Source organism: Triturus cristatus, chromosome 4_1 (assembly GCF_964204655.1).
Source record: "Triturus cristatus chromosome 4_1, aTriCri1.1, whole genome shotgun sequence".
Classification (NCBI taxonomy): domain Eukaryota; kingdom Metazoa; phylum Chordata; class Amphibia; order Caudata; family Salamandridae; genus Triturus; species Triturus cristatus.
This window is the reverse complement of record NC_140585.1, coordinates 315,086,358-315,108,768: the sequence shown is the minus strand read 5'-3', so window position 1 is coordinate 315,108,768 and position 22,411 is coordinate 315,086,358. Positions and strand designations below refer to the sequence as shown.

At 48.2% G+C, this 22,411-nt stretch overlaps 1 protein-coding gene across 11 annotated transcripts in view; it reads left to right on the top strand.

The window, feature by feature from the left end:
- ERC1 (ELKS/RAB6-interacting/CAST family member 1) overlaps window positions 1–22,411 on the top strand; it is a 1,928,212-nt gene that overhangs the window by 841,660 nt on the left and 1,064,141 nt on the right. For all 11 annotated transcript variants that reach the window (XM_085652245.1, XM_085652246.1, XM_085652244.1 and 8 more), the window contains one exon: window positions 10,510–10,647. In XM_085652245.1, coding sequence (XP_085508371.1) covers window positions 10,510–10,647 — 138 coding nt within the window. The remainder of the gene's footprint in view (window positions 1–10,509; window positions 10,648–22,411) is intronic.

Below are 22,411 nucleotides of genomic sequence, written 5' to 3'. Positions count from 1 at the left end.
GGAAGGGAAGAATAAATAGACTTGTTCCAAAAGCCTTGTTATACACTTGTAACGCAGCCTACATTTTTGACAAATATCATATTGTTGTCTTGGTCTTCTCTGCAAAGGGTAGTCTGTGCCCTGTCGTTTTAAGTGAAATTGTATAGCTAGAGAGGCTAGTTTTGAAGTGAGCTCCAATGCCACTATACCTCTGATGCGTTTTTATTGCTCAGGGCCTATTTCCAGCCATTCTTCGCCCCAGGGCGCATGCAAAAGAGTTTAACCCATGGGCATGTGGATGGGTTCATCAGACTGACTTGGGAGCTCACGGTTGCTGTTGTATTGTATTGCATTTATATAGCGCTTACTACCCCTGACGAGGCATCAAAGCGCTTTTTCGGCGAGTAGCATGCTACGCTGGAACTCATAAAGGATTAGTGTTTAATTAGTACAGTGAAATATGAAAGTAATTTGATTGGTGGATAGGTTAGTCAGTTATTTGGTTCAGAAGGATAGCGGAGGGATAGAAGAGGGATAAAGGTTTGCATTTATATAGTGCTTGTTACCCCTGATGGGGTGTTGAAACGCTTTTTTGGCGTTTAGCACGCTACTCCGGAACCCATAAACCAGTTCCCTCAGATTTCCTATGGCGAATCGTGTGGCTGGGAGCCCCCCTGAGCGCCTCTGTTTTTTTTCATCTGTTAGATTTTGTGAGTACAGAATGTCTGATACTTCTAAAAAAGGATTATTCAAGCCTTGTCGGTCATGTGGGAAGAAGAGAATGCATTTTGAAGATCCCCACAAGGATTGTATTTATTGACTTTACCCTTCTCATAAATTTAAGGACTTTAGGATCTGTAGGACTTTTCTTCCAAGACCTTAAAAGACGGGGAAGGCAGATTACGTATTTGGCTAAAAAGGCTGAAATCTAAAACCTCTGTGGTGTCTGATGACGAAGGCAGTGTTAGTTCCCAGGCGTCAGTCCATCTGGCAAAGAAAAGGGACCGGTTTGAGGAATATCCTGAGGGACACAAGAAATCTACATAAAAGTTCACTTTTGAAGCTCTACATACTACTTAAAAAAAAAAAAAAAGGAAAGCTGCCATTCCCTTCTGACAGAAAACTGCCTTCAAAAACGGCCCCAAAGACTGCCTTCAAACAACTTAAGACCCAGTCAGTGTGGCAAGACTTCCTCATCGTCAAAAAAGGCTTCATCAACGACGAAACTACCTCCAGAGTTGACACTTCAGCATTCCTCGCCGGCACTTGCTTCATCGACAGAACCATTGGCGAAAACTGTGCCATTGTCGACGATAATCTCTTCGCTGTCGGCTACTGCACCGTCGACGAGGCCTCCGACGATGACAACCTCTCCTCTGTCGACATCTCTCCTGTTGGTGACGCTCCAGTCATCGGTGATGTCTCCCTCGTCGAGGCCACCACTGTCGACGATCACCACTTGATCGACGACCACAACTATGTGACGATGGTCCTACCGTCGACTGCCTCGACGACCAATATGCAGTCGTTGATAATGGTTATGTCAACGTCGGCGATATCTGTTTCACTGCCGACAAACATCTCGTCAGCACCGCAACGGAAAAGGCCTTCTTTGCTATTTACTTCAGTCTGGTCATCCAGGTTCTCGTCGACCGTTTTTACCAGGAGCCTTGCCTCCTAGTCAATTTCTGGAGGAATCTGAGGATGATAGGTTGTTCAGTCCGGCCTGCAGCCCCTCTCAACTCCACGTGAAGTTCCAAGAAGAAGAGGATGAGGATGACAATTATGGTTGACACTACCATCAACCTATGGAAAGACCACAAATGTTGATCCCTCTTCAAGAGCCTATGATTCAAATGCCTGTGGCATTAGTACAGAACTTGACAGCTATGCGGCAGGATTACCATACTCGCTTCCCTACTGCAGCAGGTTCTGTTAAAAAATAAACATCTACTCCACCTGCTTTAGATTCAGCAGCACCTTCGGTACCCGCAATGGAGGCTCAGGATTTTTTTGTCTGTGCCACAAGATCAGAGACTGCAGGATGATGACAATGATGCAGTCGCTGAGGAAGGTGAGCTTCCTAAGATGCCTACTATTATTAAGTGGGAAGAATACTTAATTCTGACACCTTCTCCACCGGCTCCTCAGGCAGTTGATTCTCCTCCTGAGGATATTGAGGGCTTTCATGCCATTATGAAGAGAGTGGCCAATCGAATCCACCTTCCTATGCATGTTAAGCAGTCTGACTGTTTCCTATATGATTTTAAGGACCAGAACAGGAAATCTGTCCATGCAGCTCCCATCATTGATCATATTTGGGAAGAAGGCATTAAAATCATGAAGAACCCCTACTCAGTGCCAGCAATACTTCCTGGAATCAACAAAAAATACAAGGCCCCAGACAATGCGCCTGCATACCTGGCAGGACAACCTAAGCCGGATTCAGTAATTTCCCAAGCTGCACAATGCAGTTGTAGAAATCCTTCAGTGCCCATAACTGCGCCACCTGATAAAGATGGAAGGCAGTTAGATAATATTGGGAAAACATTAACCACAATGGCAGGTGCTTCAGTGCTTGCAGCAAATTCCTTAGCCATTTTAGGGAGGTACGACTGCCAAATGTGGTCTGATGTTGTTCTATGCCTCGAGTTTTTGCTGGAAGACAAAAAGCAAGAGGGAAGGAAGATTCTGCTTGAAGGGGAAAGGGCAGCATCTGAAATTGACATCTCAATGGATTTGGCTTCATTAGGTTTTCAACAAATAGCTGGGGCAGCAGTTCTCCATCACCAAGGATGGCTCAAGCCACCACCTTTTGTTCTGAGGTACAAAGTAAAATATTAGACATCCCATTCGATGGGGATGCACTGTTTTCCAAACACATTGATGATCCCTTACAGGAGATCAAAAAGGACACTGTGGAAGCTTTAGGTATGCTTCAGTACAGAAAAACACCTTTTCGAGGGGCCTGTGGCAGAGGGTCATACTCCTTTCGAGGGAGCTACCAGAAATACCAGCCACAGACTTACCAATATAGATGTGGCTATCAACCAGTCATATAGAGCCCTCCCTGCTGTCGCTTACTCCAGACAGAAAAACAGAAGAAAGCAGCCCGTCAGACTAGAGACGATACTAGAAAGCAGTGACACCTCCCCAGCACCTGCAACAGTTCAGCCACATATCAACCCCAATGCTGCAAATATTTGACTTTCTAGAACCCTACCTGGGATTTTTTTTGGGTTGATGTGTAGGCCGGCGTTTTTTAGGGCCTGCAGGATCTGGCTTAGATGTCTTAAATGGTCCTCTCAGGTGGGGCTGAACACCACTATATCGTCCAGGTAAGCTGATGAAAAGGATTGGTGTTCCGGGAGCACAGTGTTCATCGGCCGTTGGAAAGTTGCCGGTGCCCCGTGAAGACCGAATGGGAGGACTTTAAATTCAAAGAGGCGGTCAGGGGTGGAAAAGGCGTTTTTCTCCCTAGCCATCTCTTTTAGGGGGTACTGCCAGTATCCTTTTGTGAGGTCTAGTGTGGTTATATATTGCGCCTCTCCTAATTTCTCAATCAATTAGTCTATCCTAGGGATAGGAATCAAATTTTTAGATGGAGTTAAGCGCTTGGAAATCCATGCAAAACCTGGTGGATCCATCCGGCTTAGGTACCATTACTATAGGGGACGACCACTCGCTCCGGGAGGGGCGAATGACCCCCATCCTCAACATGCTTTGGACTTTGTCCCGTACTGCCTGTCTTCTAGCTGCGGGAACCCTGTAGGGACGTTGTTTTATGATTTGGCCCGGTGTGGTCTCTATTGCGTGTATTAGGCCCAATGCTAAAGCCACAAAAAGGAGGAAAAGGAGTGAGGGATCACCAGTCCACGTTCAGATGTCTATAGGCGTGTACTCGTGTAGAAAAGAATACCGGGAGGCTTAAAAGAAGAGGCGGACACTCTATCGACCGGTTCTCTCCCTCCTCCCGACCCAACCCGCAAACGGCTCCCGTACCTGGCTGGCTCCCGTACCTCTGCGTGGCTGGGCGCAGCATCTTGACGTTGGGCTCCTGGCTCACCGGTCCTCCAGGTTCCCTCCGGGTAGCGATATCGCTGCAGGGACTCTTCTTCGGGCGCCTCTGTTGTCCTCTCCGTGGCATAGCAGCGCGCCTCCTGCTTTCCTCTTTCGGGTTTATGACGTTCACTCCCTCGTTCCTGCGGTTCAGGGATGGGCCTCGGGGGAGTGACGTCAGACTTTTGGGCGGGGCTGCGACGGAAGGATTTCCCTTAAAGGTGCCGTCCTTGCTAAAGGGGATATAGTCATCCCGGGAGGTATTTGACTCACAAATCCAGTCGCCCATCTCCCCCATGTTTGAGTGTTTATGAGCCCACCGATATCGTGATGCTCATGGATCAGTCATGTTCTAAATTTCTCTCTCCATCAAAAATGCTATGTTAAATCGGCAACCCGTAAGAGACGGGGGGGCTGACGGGGTGTAACTGTAGTGCCAATATGAACTTAATATGTGTTTAATCTCACACAGCACTTTGGATGAATATAGTCCACGTGATGTACTATCGACTAAATTGTAGTGCTAAATCTATGCACTTAATGATAAGCACTACAGGCTGGATAGCCTGTTATAAACACGTTTGAATAGTGTGCATGGCAGCACGAGGTTCGAATCACACACTTTGTCACTGAATTCTAGTGTAACCCAACGATGTCACATGAATGCCTGTATATATGTGCTTTCTTTTTCAGAATTAGTTTGTTTTTTTTTAAACACTTTTTATTGATAACCAAGACAGCGAGACTAACAAATACATTGACAATGCGAAGATGTCTACCTTTACTATTACCTCCATTCCTCCGCCCCCTTCCCCACACAGCAGACCAACCTCCCTGCGATTCCATGTATAACGATCGCCCCCTGTGGCTCCTGTTTGTTGTACCATCCACTTAACCAGGAGTCCTCCTGTCTAGCGGCTTCTCGGGACCCTTTACTCAGTGTTATGCTGATCCTGTGCTGCCCCTCCCAGTATCCGTTGTCTCTCATACCCAAGTTCGCTCGTCGGCGAGATACAGATGTTACCTCTATACTTATTCCATTTTCCCCATTTGTGATCCCATTTTCGTGGGCACCCCCTCTCTTTGAACACCGTCTTCTCCGCTAGCATGGCATGATCCATATCCTTGGCCCAATCCACCGTTTTTGGTGATGTGCCTACCACCCATCGCTGTGCATCGCTACACCCCAACCCCCTGAGGCCCAATCTTGCTCAATTTGCGTGAGGTCCGTCGCTACCCAGATGTTCAGCAGGCACAGCGTGGGTATTGGGTGTATTGTCTTATCGCAAGCTCTAGCCATTTACATGGTGACATTGACCCAGTATTCCTGTATGCGGGGGCATTCCCATAGGATGTGGAAGAATGTGCCAATCAGTGTACATTGCCGGAGGCATTGCGAGTCTGGTCGCCTATTGAGTCTGTGTAACAATATGGCGTCAAAATATACCCTGTGAAGGACTTTGAGTTGCACCAGCTGAAGACGCATAGGGATAGCCACTTCTCTGGGCGAGGACAATGCCTCCCTCCAGTCTTCGTCGGGTAAGACCCCGAGGTCGGCCTCCCAGGCCGCTCTAAGCCTAAGCAGGGTCTCCTCTATTATTAATCAGCTTCTTGTACGTGAGCGATATGGCCTTGCGGTTCATAGGGTCCAACAAGAGCCTATCCTCCAGGGGAGAGGAGTTTGGAAGGGGTGCGTCTTTGGGCCGAGCCGATTCTATAGCATGGCTAATCTGTAGGTAGCGAAATCCCTCTGTTGGGGCTAACTGGTACTTGGCCTGAAGCTCCGGGAAAGATGCCTTTCTCCCTTTTACCCACACGTCGCCCACTCTAGAGATTCCTATCAAATCCCATTTATCGAATCCTGCATAGGAACTGAGTCTCCCCAGTATGTCCGGTTCCCATAGTGGGGTTGCCTTCGTCAGGCGACCCCTCCATCCCATCTGATTCTGTACCACATGCCACACTTCCACCGCAAGCGCCGTTGGGCCTGTCAGTCCCCAGAATTAGTTTTTATTTCCTTTCAGACTACGCTGAATGTCGTAAACTGTACGTCTACGGTAATAATTGTCACAGAAGAGGGTGCACCTTAGCGTGTGCATACCCCCGTGACAAATCTGGTCCTGACGAAAGCCTCGCTAATTTGCATTTGAGGCTGAAACATGTAGACCGGCCACCACGTATTCACTCAAGAATGCTACTGGTCAATTTAACCAGTTAAAACATCCACTGTCGCCATTTTAATCTTGTTTTACTTTTCCAATATTAAAATTGGTTAGGATAAGTAAAGCCAATTTTAATACTCAGTGTTATTGTCCACTCACTTCAGGCATTCGGCCCCTCGGGTGGGAACCCTATGATGAAGCATGTCACCAACTAGGTTGGTGAGTGAGGGTTCTTTTAAAACGCATATGTGACTCCTTTTGCCTTATTCAAGCCAATCATTTGGAATCACTCTTTCATTGTTTATTTATACATTATAAGGGGACCAAGAGTGGCTCCACTGAAATTCCCTTTCTCTCTCTGTGTTCGAATATATCAACCACAACAGTCATAGAGAGCCCCCCCTGCTGCTGCTTACCACAGACCGAAAAACAGAAGAAAGCAGCCCTGTCTGACCAGAGACAATGTTAGCAAGCAGTGACACCTCCCCAGCACCTGCAACAATTCGGCCACACATCAACCTCCATGCTGCAAATATTTCTTTACAGTTCGACCAATGGAGAAAAATCACTTCGGACAAATGGGTCCTAGACATAGTAGAGTATGGTCATACCCTGGAATTCATAAAGATCTCCCCGTCCCATCTGCTGCTATAGAAACCTCCACCTCATCTCAAACGTCTTAGAAGGGAAGCCATGATTATGCGCCAGAAAGGAGCTATAGAAAGAGTTCCTCTCTCTCAGGCGGGGAAAGGTTTTTATTCCTGTTTCATTCTGATAAGGAAAAAGTCAGGAGAGTGGAGGTCAATTCTGGGACTAAGGGAATTAAACAAATATCTGCAGAAAAAGTCCTTCCGCATGGTCACTCTGTGGAGCTGTAGAATCTCCTGGAATCATGCAGATTTCATGACAACACTAGATCTGCAGGATGCATATTTCCACTTCCCTGTTCATCCCAAACATCGAAAGTTTCTCCGTTTCACTGTGGCAGATGCTCATTTTGAGTTCAGAGATCTCCATTTTGGTCTGCGGTCAGCACCAAGAGTTTTTACAAAGTGTCTAGCCCCAGTTGCTGCACATCTCAGGCTGCAGGGCCTGCAGCTGTTCCCTCACCTAGACGACTGGTTAATGAAAGCACCGTCTTTTCGACAAGCCTCAAGAGCAACTTCAATTTCCCTGCAGATGTTTTGTTCCCTGGGGCTAACTCTTAATTGCCAGAAGTCAGTTCTGCATCCGTCTCAAAGGATGCTTTTTCTCGGAGCAGTTTTGGACACCATCCAAGACAAGGCATTCTTGTCGACAGAAAGACAAACACATCTGATTTCTCTGGCAACAAAGTTAAGAGGAAGAAAGTTCGCTTCTGTGAGACTGGTAAAATCTCTACTGGGCATCATGTCCTCTGCAATTCTAATGGTACCTTGTTCTCGTCTCAGAATGAGACCAATACAAGAGGAACTAGACCATCAATGGCTTCAGGTGACCGGATAGTTCGACCTGGTACAAATTACTCCAGTCATGCAATCAGCTCTGCTTTGGTGGCAGTACAATACAGAATCGGTCCCAGTAAGCAATTATTCAACATCAAAAGTTGAAAAAAAATAACCACGTCGTGTACTCGATACTAATGTGTTATTTAATCACACTGGTATATACACTAGCTTTTGTATCAATGGTTGAATCCAATAATGTCAAAAAAGTACCGAGAAGGGAAAGAAGGTGATGGGAGAGTAGGGTGAGTTACATGAGGTTAAAAGGGTATGGAGATTAAGAGTGTTGTGTAAATCACACAATTCTTTACATAAAACAGCAGCTCATCCTTAAGCCATACGCATCAAACAGTATCCAAAAGTTGAGTAGCCATAGTTCAGAACACAATCCCAGTGAGAAAATCACTGTTGATTAATCTGGCAGAACATAAAGTGTTGACGTTTCGACCCCTAAGAAGATGTAGGTTCCTGAATTCCTTACGGAGGGGTCTTCCTCAGGACTGGAGTGAAGGGGGAGAGGGGGCACCTAGGAAATTAAACATATCATAGCTTTACTCTCAAGACACCTATGAGGGTTCGAAAATAAAAGAAAGAATGGAAAAGGGGGTCAAAAGCCCCGTAAGATTACCATGTACAGCACCTCACTGTGGGCTGATTAGAAATGGTTGCGCGCGTAGGCTCCAAGCAAAAAACGGCTCCTGCAAGAATAAGGCGCAGTATGTTAGCAACCCCCTAAAACATTAGAAGGAGCGGCAAGGGAAGGGGTGTGGGAATAAAGCCACTTACTTCAATTAAATGGACAACTAGTATATCTCTTCTAAAACTTCGCCTGATCAGGCCAGTAAATACTTGGCTGGATCATCCAGTTTAAAAATCTGAAATGTAAAGGACAAAAAACAAACACTAAAAAGGACCCTGACAAAACCGCCTCTGGAAATGCACTCATGAGATTACAACGTGCCCACACTTGGTTCACACAGGAAATACCTGAAAGATTCCGCTGGACACAAATGCGGCTCGTTGGTGCACAATCTAAAAATAAAGGAAAAATGAAACGGTTGTAAGAACCGGCCGACTAAGTTCTTGTCAGGCACAGACATCTATTTACACGGGTTGCTCACCACCAACACAAAGAACTCACCGCTAATCCAAGGGGTGCCTCGGAAGATGCAGGCGGCCCGTTGGTGCAAAATCTAAGGATGGATCAAAAGGAAAAGCGGTTGAAAAGACCCACAAAGGTAACATATTTGGGACTAACGACTATAAGGTCTATTAGGACGGTGTGCGTGACGCTGAAACTCACCGCTACTCTCCGTTCGCTGGAAGGGAACTGGAGCACTGCCTCGGCTAGTCCTTAAGTAGAGGAACTCGTCTTACCGAGCACGCGCGTGACGTCACTTGATAGGTGCTGAATGCTTGTCAAAAGTGACAAGTCATCGCGTCTCGTTTGGAAAGGGAAAAAAGACTAAGGGGAGATCAAAAAGGTATTGTCTAAAAGAGTGGAATCCAATACACAGTCCCCTGGCATCTTGAGTCGTAAATGCTTAAAAGAAATGTTCCTACAGACACATAAATGTTCCTCTCTCGCAGGAGGGTGTGAGGATTGATTCCGGTGCACAACACAAAAATAATACATATACATGTTATTGCCACTCTTGCCGGAGGGTCTGATATTATTATACCCGATACACATGAAAAGTATATGAGTTGGCAAATACACCTGATGTATGCCCAAGTGCCAAAACTGATTAGTAAAAACATTACAATATACACAGACAATGTAATTAATTTACACTAGCATGATGGTGAAGAAATCGTCATAGGTATCTACTTAAGGGGAACAGAGGACAAACTATACATTCCGTTTGGTAAGATGTTCGCAATAAAATTGTAATACAGTCAAACATTGTATGTGATTTATAACCTCCAACATTGTGGTAAAAGCAGTCACTATGTCCCTTTTTCTGAGGAAAACATGTACATACTATGGGTTGAAAGTTATTGTAATTCACAAATAGTACTGATTAATAATGAGAGTATTAGGATATGTAATACATATTTACAGAAGAAAAAATTCTGAATGCATCTTACCAAAATGCGCAATGCACCTGATGTTATAACTTAAATTATATAACATTACCAAATCAAAGCACGTTCCATTGGAACGCCCCGTGGGTGGAATTTATCCCTGATACTGTAAACCCCTTGTGGGAGAGCACACATGTGTGCGCAAGGGTATCACTCAGACACAAGGCAAGCCAGTTGGGCATGGCTAGCATCTAATTCGTTCAGGCCATTCTGTATTGAGTCTAGAAGGGACATCCATTTGCACTCCCTAATATTAAGGATTGCGACAATATTGCCGCCTCTTAGGCCAACGGTGGCTTTCTCAAGAACCACCCACTGGAGATCATCCGGGCCGTGTTCAGCAGCCCTGAAGTGCTCGAGAAGGGCTGCTCCTTGCACGCCACATCTTATCCTACTACAATGTTGTAGCCGTGTCAGAACGGACGTCAGTGCGCTGGGGCTGTATCTAAGTAGACACCGCAACGTCATCCCGGTGACGCCGACGACTAACACGGGGTCGACCAACGCCACCTACCGACGCGCAGTGGTACTGCTACCAAAACAATTCTCCGGATCCAGTCTGACGCCTGGGGGTAATTCTAAGGTAATCTATAACTAATGTATGTCTCTTACAGATGCATAGTTACCGAAGGTAAGTAACTTGTTCATTATAATCATCAGACTAGTTTTTAAACCGGGCAATTCTTGTTACCTAATTTTATCTACACTGACTTACACGCTTTTAATTTTCTTTAAAGATTGAAAACCTCCAGGAACAATTAAGAGACAAAGAAAAGCAGTTAACCAATTTGAAGGAGCGAGTTAAATCATTGCAGGCTGACACATCAAACACCGACACTGCCTTGACCACACTAGAAGAAGCCCTTGCTGAAAAAGTAAGTACCATATATTAATATGAAATAGCACAAATAATGCATTTTCATCCTGTGAAAGTTTCGGCAACAGTGGAGAGAGCAGGTTCCACAAAACAGACCAATGCTACAAGTCGTGTACCACATAGAAGTTTCTTTATTTATCTCAGTATGGCAGGGAACTTGAATTAGCCTTAGCTTCTGATAATAGCTTAGGGTTGCATCCCAGTCCATCGTGTTTTTTGCCCACATAGCCACCTCAAACTGAAACCCGCCACATGCAAATTGTCCTTGGTCTTGTTTCAATAAGAACAGTCCAGACATGGTCCCATTTGAACCGGAACACAAGTAACTCGGAGTGGTTTCAACCTTGCCCGACATGCCATGTCAGACATGTACCAGTGATCTGCAATTCAGCCTTGGTCCTGCTTGATGTTGGTTAGTCAGGGACTCAAAAACCCATTATGACATTAGATGAGGCCCTACCATACACTGCTTCGTAAATGAGGCACATGGTTTTAGATTTGATTCTTAATGAAATTGAAAGCCATTCAAAGGTGTTTGTGGCATGCAAAGTGTGGTAGCGTGGTCTTAGGTTGTAAATGAAACTAGGACACACGCAAGCCAATGTTGAGGGAATCTACGCTTTCCAGCTAAGATTTAATCTGGACTAGAGGCGGTCAAAGGTTGGTGTTCAGAATCTGAGACTTGTGGCCAAGGTATTAGTTGCAATTACAAGTTAGTTTCATTTAGTCAAATTTATGTAGACAGTACAACATTTTATAGGAAAGAAAAAGATGACATTGGAATTTAGGTGCCAAAGTTTGTATCCTGATTTCCCCACTTTAACAACGGACTATACAAGCTTGTGATAATCATATTGCCTTATTGCACTTCTGTAACCTTGACAGGTAGAGGGAGGAATTGTCAGCATTTAGTTTTATTTTTTTTGAGATAAAGAAAGAACCAGGATGATATTGATTTGTCGTGGTTGCAAACATGATAGTAACTAGGTTTGACTTTGATGGTAGTTATAAGTTTGACATTTTATTGGCATTCAGCCCGAATAATTGACTTTGCATTCAGAAGTTAACAAGTTAAAACAAAATTAGAGGGAGTGTAATTGAGATTGTAATTGAGAGAAAAAAGGATGGAAAGACCAAACAAATATATCTGTGGTTTGAACAGCCGTGGGCTGGGTTTGGTTTGTGGATGCTATCTTGTCTTGCAACTGGAGAATTTTCTCTTGGCACTCCATATTTTTTGTCTTTCCTGTTTGGCCTGCTGCTGCAACCAGGGTTTGCAAACTCTGTTTTTGGGCTGTGAAGCATTTTGAGGCCCACCTTTCTTCTTTGAGACATAATAAAAATTTCACCTGCAGTGTCACACTGGGACAGTGAGGCCAAGTTTTTTATAGGGAATAGAATTTATCCTCAAGAGTTTCTCCTTCTGATTAATACTTCTAACCGTAGATTCCTTATCTTTAGAATATTCCCCATGCTCCATATTGGATTCGGATGTTTATTCAACACTGCTCCCATCCATCTCTCCATTGACCTAGTGCGGCTTTCCGTTGACCTTGTGTGACTCTACATTGACCTTGTTTTGTCCCAGAAGTAACGGAGCAGAGCCGCATATAGGTGCAAACCCTGCATGCCGATGTTGGTTCCTTTCTTTCGATGCCCTTGCACTTGGATCTTAAGCTCTGCTCTTTTTGTCGGTCGACAAATTCCTCCCAAAATACTTTTGCAATGTGTAAAGGAACAATGTGCCAGCAAGGCTATTGGAAACGTCTGTGGTTAACCCGCATGAGGTGTGCCTCTGGTGTTTGTGCTCCAGGAAGTATGAAGAATGTGCCCTTGTGCACCGAAGGCGATCCCGGACTGTAAAGCGAAGCTGTGCATCACCGAACACAAAGTCACAGAGCTCACATAAATTCCAATCCTGCTCCAAATCTAGGGTGCAGACTTGTTCCCGCTCTTGAGGTGGATCCTTCAACAGGTCCTCTTTGTATTCTGGGTCATTTAGTAAGTCAAAATCTAAATCCAAGAAGAACAATAAGTTGAATTGGGCTCGACTTAATCTCACCACTATGTCCAAAAAGAAGTCAGGATGGTGTTAAGGTGCTAGACGATCTCGCTCCCAGCCTCGATCGTGGAGCTGATTTCTCAACTCGTCCCTTTGCCACCGAATTCTGTGGGCCTTTGGTGGCGCTGCCACAGTGCAAGGCCTTCAAGGAGGCCATGCTGCATGTTTATGGTACTGTTGTAGCTCCTGGCATGCCTTTGGACCCCAAGGATCCTAGAGGAATCCACTCTGCTTACGGCCAGCTGATCTGTCCTCTGCACAGTTTGTGCTCTTCAAACCCGCCTCTGATTCTGCACTGACTTCCATTCCCACTCCAAGAGCTGTACCAGTTCCTTCTCCACTGACTGCATCCCATAGGTCAAACCTCTGTCGACTCCGATGTCTAAACTTGAGCCAAATCTCCTGAGGTTACTGACATTGCGTCTTGACTCTGTTTCAACGAATCCAGTCCCAGTGTACTCCTATTCAGACATAACATTTTCTCTTCCATGATGCCTGCTGCAGAGGCTTCATCACCACTTTGGTTCAGATTCTAATAATCTTATAATGGCAATGGTGATGATGGGAATTATTTATTGCCACACTACGATGGTGATGCTATGTATATGGCCTTACAGGAGGCTAGTGGGCTGGGCACCTCCCATGACGCAGGGTTAGTTTTGCTCCTCAGACCAGTGGAAGAGGGTGCATGATTTGTTGTGGTGAATAGAGTTGCAGCTACGATACTGGACCTTCAAGTGCCTTCATTTGGAATCGAGACAAATGTCCTTACAGAGGCTTTGCACCCTACGCCACCCTCATTTGAACCTTTGCTTTCAGTTAATGCAGCCCTGACTTGACACTTGTAAGGGTACTTGGGCAAAGCCTTCCTCTGAACAGGCAGGTGGCTAAGTGCCACAGATCGGCACTGGCTGACCCTTACTTTCTTACACACCACCCTACTTCTGAGAGTTTGATGGTCCAATATTCCACCAGCAAAGTCACCCTTAATACGTTTGCTATGACCCCCCCCCCCCCCCATCCCCCCCCCTCCCTCCTTTCAGATGTTTGGAAAGCAGACCTTTTTAAGCTACTTCAGGGGCCTGGCAAACAGGCACCCCCAATCCTCACTACCACCACAGCAGTCACCCCACTTCTTTTGGAAGTGAGGATGGGAATCGGGCAGTCATCTTGCAGGCCACCAGTGACACTGTTCCACTGTGGCTCATGTGGCATCAGCCTCCAAGCCGCTTTAACTTGCCCTTACTGCCCATGTGGGAGGCAGGATCAGATAAATGTCTTCCGAGGTGGTGTACCGTGATAGATGGGCCCTCTACATCATCCAAAAGAGCTCTATCATTACATTCTAACCCACAACAACTTCCTCCCATGTCAGAGTGGTTTTCGGAGAAGTGCCTATCCATCTTGCTGCAAGATAATGCCCTGCTGCCCAAAGGGACCATCCAAAGGGTGCGGTCCTTGGAAGTGGGGACGGGTTGCTGCTCCTACTACTTCCTCAAGCCATATAATGTTGAAGGACTTTATCTTATTTTAGATCTTTGCCTTCTCAATGCCTTCCTCTGGAAGGACAACTTCAAAATGCACACTTTGGGCCACGTTTTGTCGCCTTCGATCCAGGCTACTGGATGGTCTCCTTGAACCTGCAGGATAGGTATTTTCATTGTCCTGCAGTCCCATAGATTCTGCCTGTGGTTCAAGGTCAGCCAGGAGCATTTTCAGCTTGCTGTGCTACCCTCTGCCTCACCATCACCCCTGTGTGATAACAAAAGTTATGGCAGTGGTTGCCCCCCATCCTCAAAGGATGGACATATCATTTTCCCCTTATACAGAAAACTGGTTGCTGAAAGTGAGCTTGCCACAGTGAGTTGTAGACCAACCCCATACAATGTTGAACTGATAGACATAATTGGAGTTCTCGATCAGTGAGCCAAAGTCTCACCTGTTACCATTGCAGAGGCTACCCCTTATCATAGCCATTTATTATCTAGCAAAGAAGGATCAAGGCACACAAGTCCTGCACCCGTCAGTACGGAATAAAAGGAGTGAAATAAGGTTCACAGTGGTGCAACGAACCAGAAGTACGACCCTTCTACATCTCTAAAAAAATGACTTCCCAAAATGAACATCCAAAGTGGTGGTTCAGCACTCAATTTCAAGATCAATTAAATGTGCATCATAAGTTTTCAGTCCATTATACACAATTTGTAATTATAAGTCATTGTCATCTTATGATCTCAATAAACACATGTGAAAGTGATTTCTTCTTCCAATAAATCTTTATTCATCATCTTTTTCTTTAAATCACATCAATCGTGCAGTAGCCAACGCCAGGGACTTCTTCAGGGCTCAATACACATGTTGTCATCTCGCAAATTTTTCATTATATGAATAGTGATAATAGATGTTGTATTTAAAGATTTTAGAGTACAGTTGCTCCAATGGAATATCAGTATGGCATCCGGTTCAGTAAAAAGACCTATCATAGCCATTCTGGACACAGTAAAATTCAGGACCTTTCCTCCTTTATGACAAGTCCAGGACATTCAGGGTATGATCTCTGTTTAAGCCTCAGTCCTTGATCTTGGAGAGAGCAGCCTTGAGGTATCTTGCTTGTCCACTTCACCAGCTGGAATATGCAGGTTCTGCAGTGGAATCTGAAGTCTCAATGCGGCCAGTTATTCAGGTTTTTAAGGAGACTGCACAGAATCTGCAGTGGTGGCTGCTAGACCGCATCCTGTTCAGTGGCAGACCCCTCTCTCTCTCCCCCCCCCCCCCCCCCATGAGCTAACAGTCGTGACTAATGCATCCCAGCTGGGGTGGGGAGGTTTCCTGGTAGAGGGTGAGATAAGGGAAGTCTGGTCTCCTTTGGAAACCCAGCTTCACATACATTTGTTGGCACTGTGAGCCACTCATTTGGTGTTGAAGGGCCTTCCTGCTGTCCATCAAGGGTTGACTGGTGCAGGTTCTCACAACATCACTAATGCCATGTGGTACTGCAGTAAGGTGGGCTGAGTGGAGTCCAGCGTCCTGTACCAAGAGTTGATGGGATTAAGCGCCAGGGTGGACAGGGTTCAGATGAAGGCGCCTTGTAGATCACGAATGACAGTTGCATCCTGAGGTTGCACAGGACAGTTCCTGATAGTGGGGAGAGCCCCGGGTGTATCTTTTGGCACCATGAAATGTGCAGTGCCAAAACCTCTACAAGTAGTTTTTTCAGGCCATAGTGCAGAACGGGACGCCTGCATACCTTTTTGCCACTGCCTTGAGTTCTCAACATCATAAGCAAAGAGGCCCAAGTCATCCTAGTGACTCTGGATTGAGCCAGGAGTGTGTGGTGCCCAAATGTTCTGGCCATGAGCATTTATCCTCCAATCAGGCTACCACTTTCGAAGGATCTTAAGTCACCCCAGTAGGGTAGGATTTTGCACCTGAGTCTCTGCATGGTTGGAAATGGGCGGCCGAGAGTGAAGGGAACTATAGGTTACAGATGGCCCGGCGTAGTGGCAGTGAGAAGTCTCGGGAAATGGAGCAAGCATGGGTGGCACTCCTGGAGTTGCTCAAGCACCCTCCGGACGATGGTGCGGAGAGTTCTGAGGAGAGGGGCGTGGCAGGGGACACGTGAGCGACTCTTCACCGCAGGAGGGAGTGTGGGGCGGGGGAGACGCCTGGGTCATGGGTTCAGGAGAGGTGATGTTTCCCGATGTTCTTGTCCGACTCATTGCTGTGTCCTATGAGGTGGGGAGTGGGGGAGGTGGACTGCGAGGTACATCTGGCCTAGTGAATAACTTAGTGGCTGGCGACGTGCTTGGGTGGATGGTTGGGGAGGGGTTTTGATGGGGACGGTTTTGAGTAGGGGGGGAGAGGGTGGGGGGGACTGATGTTCCACTCTGTTGCATTGGATGGTACATGTACGGTGGGCAGCAGGGTAATGTGGATATTTTATGGAATGTTAGATATGGGTCTAGGCTGCGATTGTTGGGCTGTTGATGATACTTCCTTTTGATTGACTTTACATGAAACTTAATAAAAGTCTGTTTAAAAAAAAAAAATGGTTGCAAATGGGCGGCTGCAGTTGACTGTGTTCAGATTACCTCCTGAGGTTGTGGATGTCACTCTCGGAGCCAGGAATGCCTCTTCAAAATCTATTTACGCAGGGTGCTAGGACAAATTTGTGGCCTGGTGGTGAGTTTGAAAACAGACCCCCTAGAAGTCAGTTGTCAGGTGTTTTGTTGTTTGTTTCATCTTTGACCCAGCAAGGTCTTGCAGTGCACACCATTGATGGTTATTAGTCTGCTTTTTCTGCCTATTTGCATTTGCCGGACTAAGTGTTATAATTCACTTGTGATGCAATTCATTTAAGGTTTGACGCACATGTTCTGTCCCAAACAGTTTGTGATGTCACAGTGAAATCTTAATTTGGTCCTGACATTCTGTAGTAGGGGATCTCTGTGTATAGTCATAATCTAGTGAATAGTCCCGCCCATGTGCGGGGACCCCGGAGCAATAAAAAATGATCTCTTAAGGTGTCAAATCATGCAGACCTGCATCCACCTTTAAGAGAGAATTTAATTTAAAGACAGATAATGCAGCCTATATCCACAGGCTACACTGTCCAGTACTTCAACTAGAAAACTCCACCAACATCCACAAACAGCACTGCCTGTCCACCTTTTCTCCACAAGGGAAAAAACCCTGCCTCTACCAGCAAAAGCCTCTGGAGTGATAGAGAGGAAGGAATGGACAGACAAGCCCCATAGGCTGCCATTATGTGGCTCAGAACAGGATACTGTGCCTTTAAGAAAACTTTCCAGAACTTTCCCAGTATCCCAGAATGCACAGCAGGTCCCTTTTACTTTCAGTTCTTTTTTCCGGCTCCTGCTAGCAGGACCCTGGAGCATTGAGCTCTCCCTTTTCAAGGGTTTATTTGTCACTTTTCAAGTGATTTAGTGTTAGTAAAGTCCTTTCCTTCTGGTGTTGTCAGCATGCCTGGCTTGTTCGACAAGTGTCCTGATTGTGAAAGGAAAACGGCTAAGTCAGACCCACACAGGGTGTGCATAGTCTGTCTTCCCCAGTCCCACGTGCCTGAGGAGTGTGAGATCTGCCGCTCTTTTTCAGCCAGGACCCTGAGAGAGAGAGGATGAAGATCAGGCTCCAGGTCCTGGAGGACAGAAGGCTGAAGGCACGAGGTGGGTCTGGAGGGGCTGATTCTGCCCATGCTGAGGCCTCTGGGGGGCTCCCCAGGGGCAGGAAGACCAGCAAGTGTCCCCACTCCCCGTCGACATCGAGGGCGTCGACGGCGACGTCGAGGGGGATGACTACGGTCTGTTCGCCGTCTCCCCAGGGCTCTGGGGAGAAGCGGCGTCGACGTTCGACGTCGAAGGAGCTGAACAGGCCGCCGTCGACGACATCGGCATCTTCTGCGACGACGCCGTCGCCATCGAGCCATCGGCGTCGAGATCAGGTCCGGCGTCGGCGCTCGCCGTCGAGGGGAGAGCGTCGCTTGCCGTCGGCGAAGAGAAGAAGGTCGCCGTCAAGGCGGTCACCGTCAAGGCGGTCGCCGTCAAGGCGGTCGCCGTCGAGGCGGTCGCCGTCGAGGCGATCGACGTCGAGACGATCGACGTCGAGGCGATCGATGTCGAGAAGATCGACGTCGAGGCGGTCGCCTTCGAGGCGGACGCCGTCGAGGAGGCAAACTACGTCGCGGAGGCGCACGACGTCGAGGAGGAGACCGACGTCGCAGAGGGGTTCGTATTTGAGACGGCGCAGGGGGAGCCCTGACGCCAGGAGTAAGAGGGGAACGGAGTCGCCGGGATCGGTGTACTCCGTGGTGTATACACCTCCTCGGATCCCTACGCCATCGCCGCCTCCGCCACCACCACCACCGACGACGACTCCTCCACCGCCATCACCACCGCCTCCACCACCACCGCCGGCGTCACCGCCTCCACCTCCCCCCTCCTCGGTCTATACCGCCTCGCACTCCGTTGGGGCCACCTGCAGTTCCGCCGCGGTCGGTCTCCCTGCCCAGGTATCTGACTCCACCGCAGGGGACGCCGAGGCCGTGACATCTACGGTCGCCGGGCCCGGCTAGACCGGCGGACAGGCCGAAGCCGAGGAGGTCGCGCTCCTGCTCCGTCAGGAGGAGAAGGTCGCGGAGACATAGGCGGTCGTCGTCATCAACATCAGGACGGCGCCATAGGAGGCACAGGTCAGGGTCGCGCACACGGTCCTCGGCCAGGGATTTCTCACCGACGCTGTCGGACTCACCGGGGATTAGGGTGTCTCCTGTGGACGATCTAGTCTCCTTCCAGGAGGTGCTGCTGAGGGGTGCAGCCAAGTTGGGGATCACGGTGACGGTACCGACACCCACGACGTCCGTGATATTCGAGACTCTACACAAAAAACACCTGTCTCGCCCCCTGCTGCCTCTAGTGCCGGGGCTGGTGGAACCCGCGTTGGAGTTGTTCCTCACTCCCGCGGTGACGAAATCCGCCCCCTCATGGCTCCTGAAAAAGTATCGGGCCCCGGACTCTGACCCTGCTTTTTAGGTCTCGCTCTCGAGACCTATTGTCGCCGAGATGCCTCTCAAGGGAGAAAGACTGGGGCACGCGCAGGGCGATTGGAGCCTGCGAACGCGCACGTGGCGTGCACATCTCCAGTCCCCATTCCATCCTCAGCAGCCTCATACACTTTCCATTCCCCCCCGCCCCCCCTCGGCTCCATGGAGACAGCTTGTTAGGTGGGTTGGGGCACATTTAATGCACGTTCCTCATGTTCCTGGCGTGCGCCAAACGCAACATCACCTCTGATTTTGTCTACTGAGTGCCCTTATTTTATAGAATTGCACTGAGCCAAGCCCCACTACGTCCTCAAACTGCATTGGGCCCCCTCTGATGTTCACTTGGCCCCAACGTGCACAACACATGGATTACTCGCTTCCATTTCCTTCATAAAGCGTCCCTCTAAAGATTGTAAGCGCCACCAACCTATATGTATTCTCGGCTACTTTTCAAGTTTCTCGACTGCTTTCTTTACATTACGAATTACATGCTCCAGTCATGCTAAAGTACCCCCGATTTTTAGATACCACATTTTGCATGACCTCCGAGGTTTTTCGCACCCCCTCCACGCCTCCAATTTCAAATGCACCATCTCCTGGGAACGTCGCAGCTGTGCGTAATTTGCAATGCACTGTGCTCCTTTCCCGATATCGGAGCCATGCGCGCGCCCCTCGAACTCTCTCCCGACGGCTGCAGCCTGCCCTGCCGTGGGCCTCTGTGACCTCAGCACAGTCGCACCAACTTGCAGTGCAGCTAAGGAAGGTGGGACCAGACGCGGGTCGGATTGGGCTGGCCACGTAGAAGCAATATTAACCATGCGGGGTCCTCTCTTGCTCCCCAACGTCTGCAGCGCACTAGAAGCTCCCGCTCTGGCACCCACCTCACCTGGATCCCTTTGCAGGATGGAAGAGCTCTCGGCGGCCGTTGTTGTTTTTCCTCGCTCCTTCAGCCACTTCTTGGCCCGGGAGAGCTGAGCCTGCCAGGATTGGTCTGTTTGTTTCTCTTGCCCCCCAGACCTCGTGAATGGAAACCCCTGTGCAAGACGCCTGAGCCAATGGGAGGGTAGGGCTCGCCTGGGCGGGCTGCATTGCAGCCAATCACCGCGTGTTATTATACAGCCAAGCCGAGAGATGCATCACAGCCGTGCTATGGGACAGATGCACGCGAATTCTCAGAATTAACAAGTGAAAGGGACAGACAGTTCGAAGGCCAGGGAATGTGTGTTGTTCTAACTAAAGTGCACCGATAAAGAGTGCACTTCTCGGAAAGTCTGCAGTGCATGCATTGAGACGGTGTCAGCACTTGTCAGGAGATCAGCTGTACTGCATGAGAGAATCAGCACTTCTCACTGGAGCTGTTGTAATATTATTAGTACATGCTTGCATTTCCCAGAAGGGCGGTTGTGCTGTAAATTGCATTACACTCCCAATGCTTTTTATACTTATCAAGGCAAGAACTTCTCTTTGGTAATGACTTTTAAAAGGAGAATACCAAAACCTCTTAATAGTGCTGCTATATTGAGTGACAATTGAGTCTGAGCTCACCTCTTGGCCACCTGTTCAGGTGTGTGATGTACAGGTAAGGCGTGCACACGGCCTCTTTGGGAACCTTTCTCAAACCACATGTGAACTTTAGTAAGCCTGCCTTACCTGGTCTTCAGAAGTATCAGGACTGGGTTGGGAAGGAGTGGCTGCTATGACCCATCATATATCCTTAATCCTCAATAAAAACTCCTTGAAGCGTTGCCGTGCTCAGTTTGAAACTCAAACAAGCATTTGCAATGCAATAGGTCTCGCATTTACATGGGTTTAAGCTATTGGCATTGTAAATGACAATGCCTTTTAGTTATGTTTTAAAAAACAAAACAAAAATAATAGGCATTGTCATTTACAATGCCAATAGCTTAAACTCGCGTGAATGCGAGACCTATTGCATTGTAAATGCTTGTTTAAGGATGGACCCGAAGCCGGACTCGGTCATCGTGACGGCGGCAAGGAAACAGCATGCGACAGCTCCTTCATCGACGGTCCCGCCCGACAAGGAAAGCCGCTGGCTGGACTCTGCGGGCAGGAAGGTGTGTGGGACCGCGTCTACCACCATGAAGGTGGCGAGTGCGGGGGCGCTGTTGGGGCGTTACGACTGGGCCCTGTGGGAGTCCCTCCAACAGTATGCGGACCTGCTGCCTCGGGACAGGAAGGAGGACTTCCTGGAAACAGTGCGAGAGGGTATGCTGGTTTCGAACCAGGTCATCAGCGCGGCAGCGGATGTCTCCTTGTAGGCGGCGCACGCCTACTGTCATGGCGTCCACCAAAGGCGTCACTCTTGGCTGCGCCTGACGTCGCTCAAGCCAGAGGCTCAGCACAGAGTAGCCAATCTGCCCTTCTCGGGGGAAACCCTGTTTGGTAAACATGCGGATGATGAGATGGCCCGCATGAAGACCGAGGCGGAGACCCTGACGGCTGTCGGGTTGGAGAAGGCCGAGAAGAAGAAGCGCCCGTTCCAGAGACTGTTCGGGTCTACGGGCAGAGGGCGTGGGCAGGGTTCGGGACAGCAGCAGCACCAACAGCAGCAGTTCCGGAAACCCTTCCAAAAACGCCAGAAGGGTAGAGGAGGCCAGCAGGCCGCTACGACTACCAAGGGCCCTGCCGGGTCTCGACCCTGAGCGACTCGTTCCCCTGCAACCGTTACCCACTCCAGTGGCGGGAAGCATTCAATTTTTTCCGGCAGAGTGGAGAAAAATTACTCAAGACAAGTGGGTGCTGAATATTGTTTGCAATCGATAGTCTTCGGTTTGTCAGCCCGCCTCCAGCGATTCCGCCGGTAAGCTCTCAGTTTCAGCTGCGAGAGCTCCAGGCGGAGGCAGACATCTTGTTGAGAAAAAAGGCGGTAGAAGAGGTCTGTACTCCCGGTTCTTCCTCGTTGGCAAGAAGGACAAGAACGAGTTCAGGCCCATTCTGGATTTGCGACAGGCAAACAAATGGATTCGCAGAGAGAAGTTTTGCATGCTATCGTTGCATCAGATTTACCCTCAGGTGCAATGGGGAGACTGCCTCTGTGCCATAGATCTACAGGATGCGTACTTCCATGTGCCCATTGCACGGAAGCACAGGAAGTTCCTGCGATTCCAAGTCGGCGCCAAT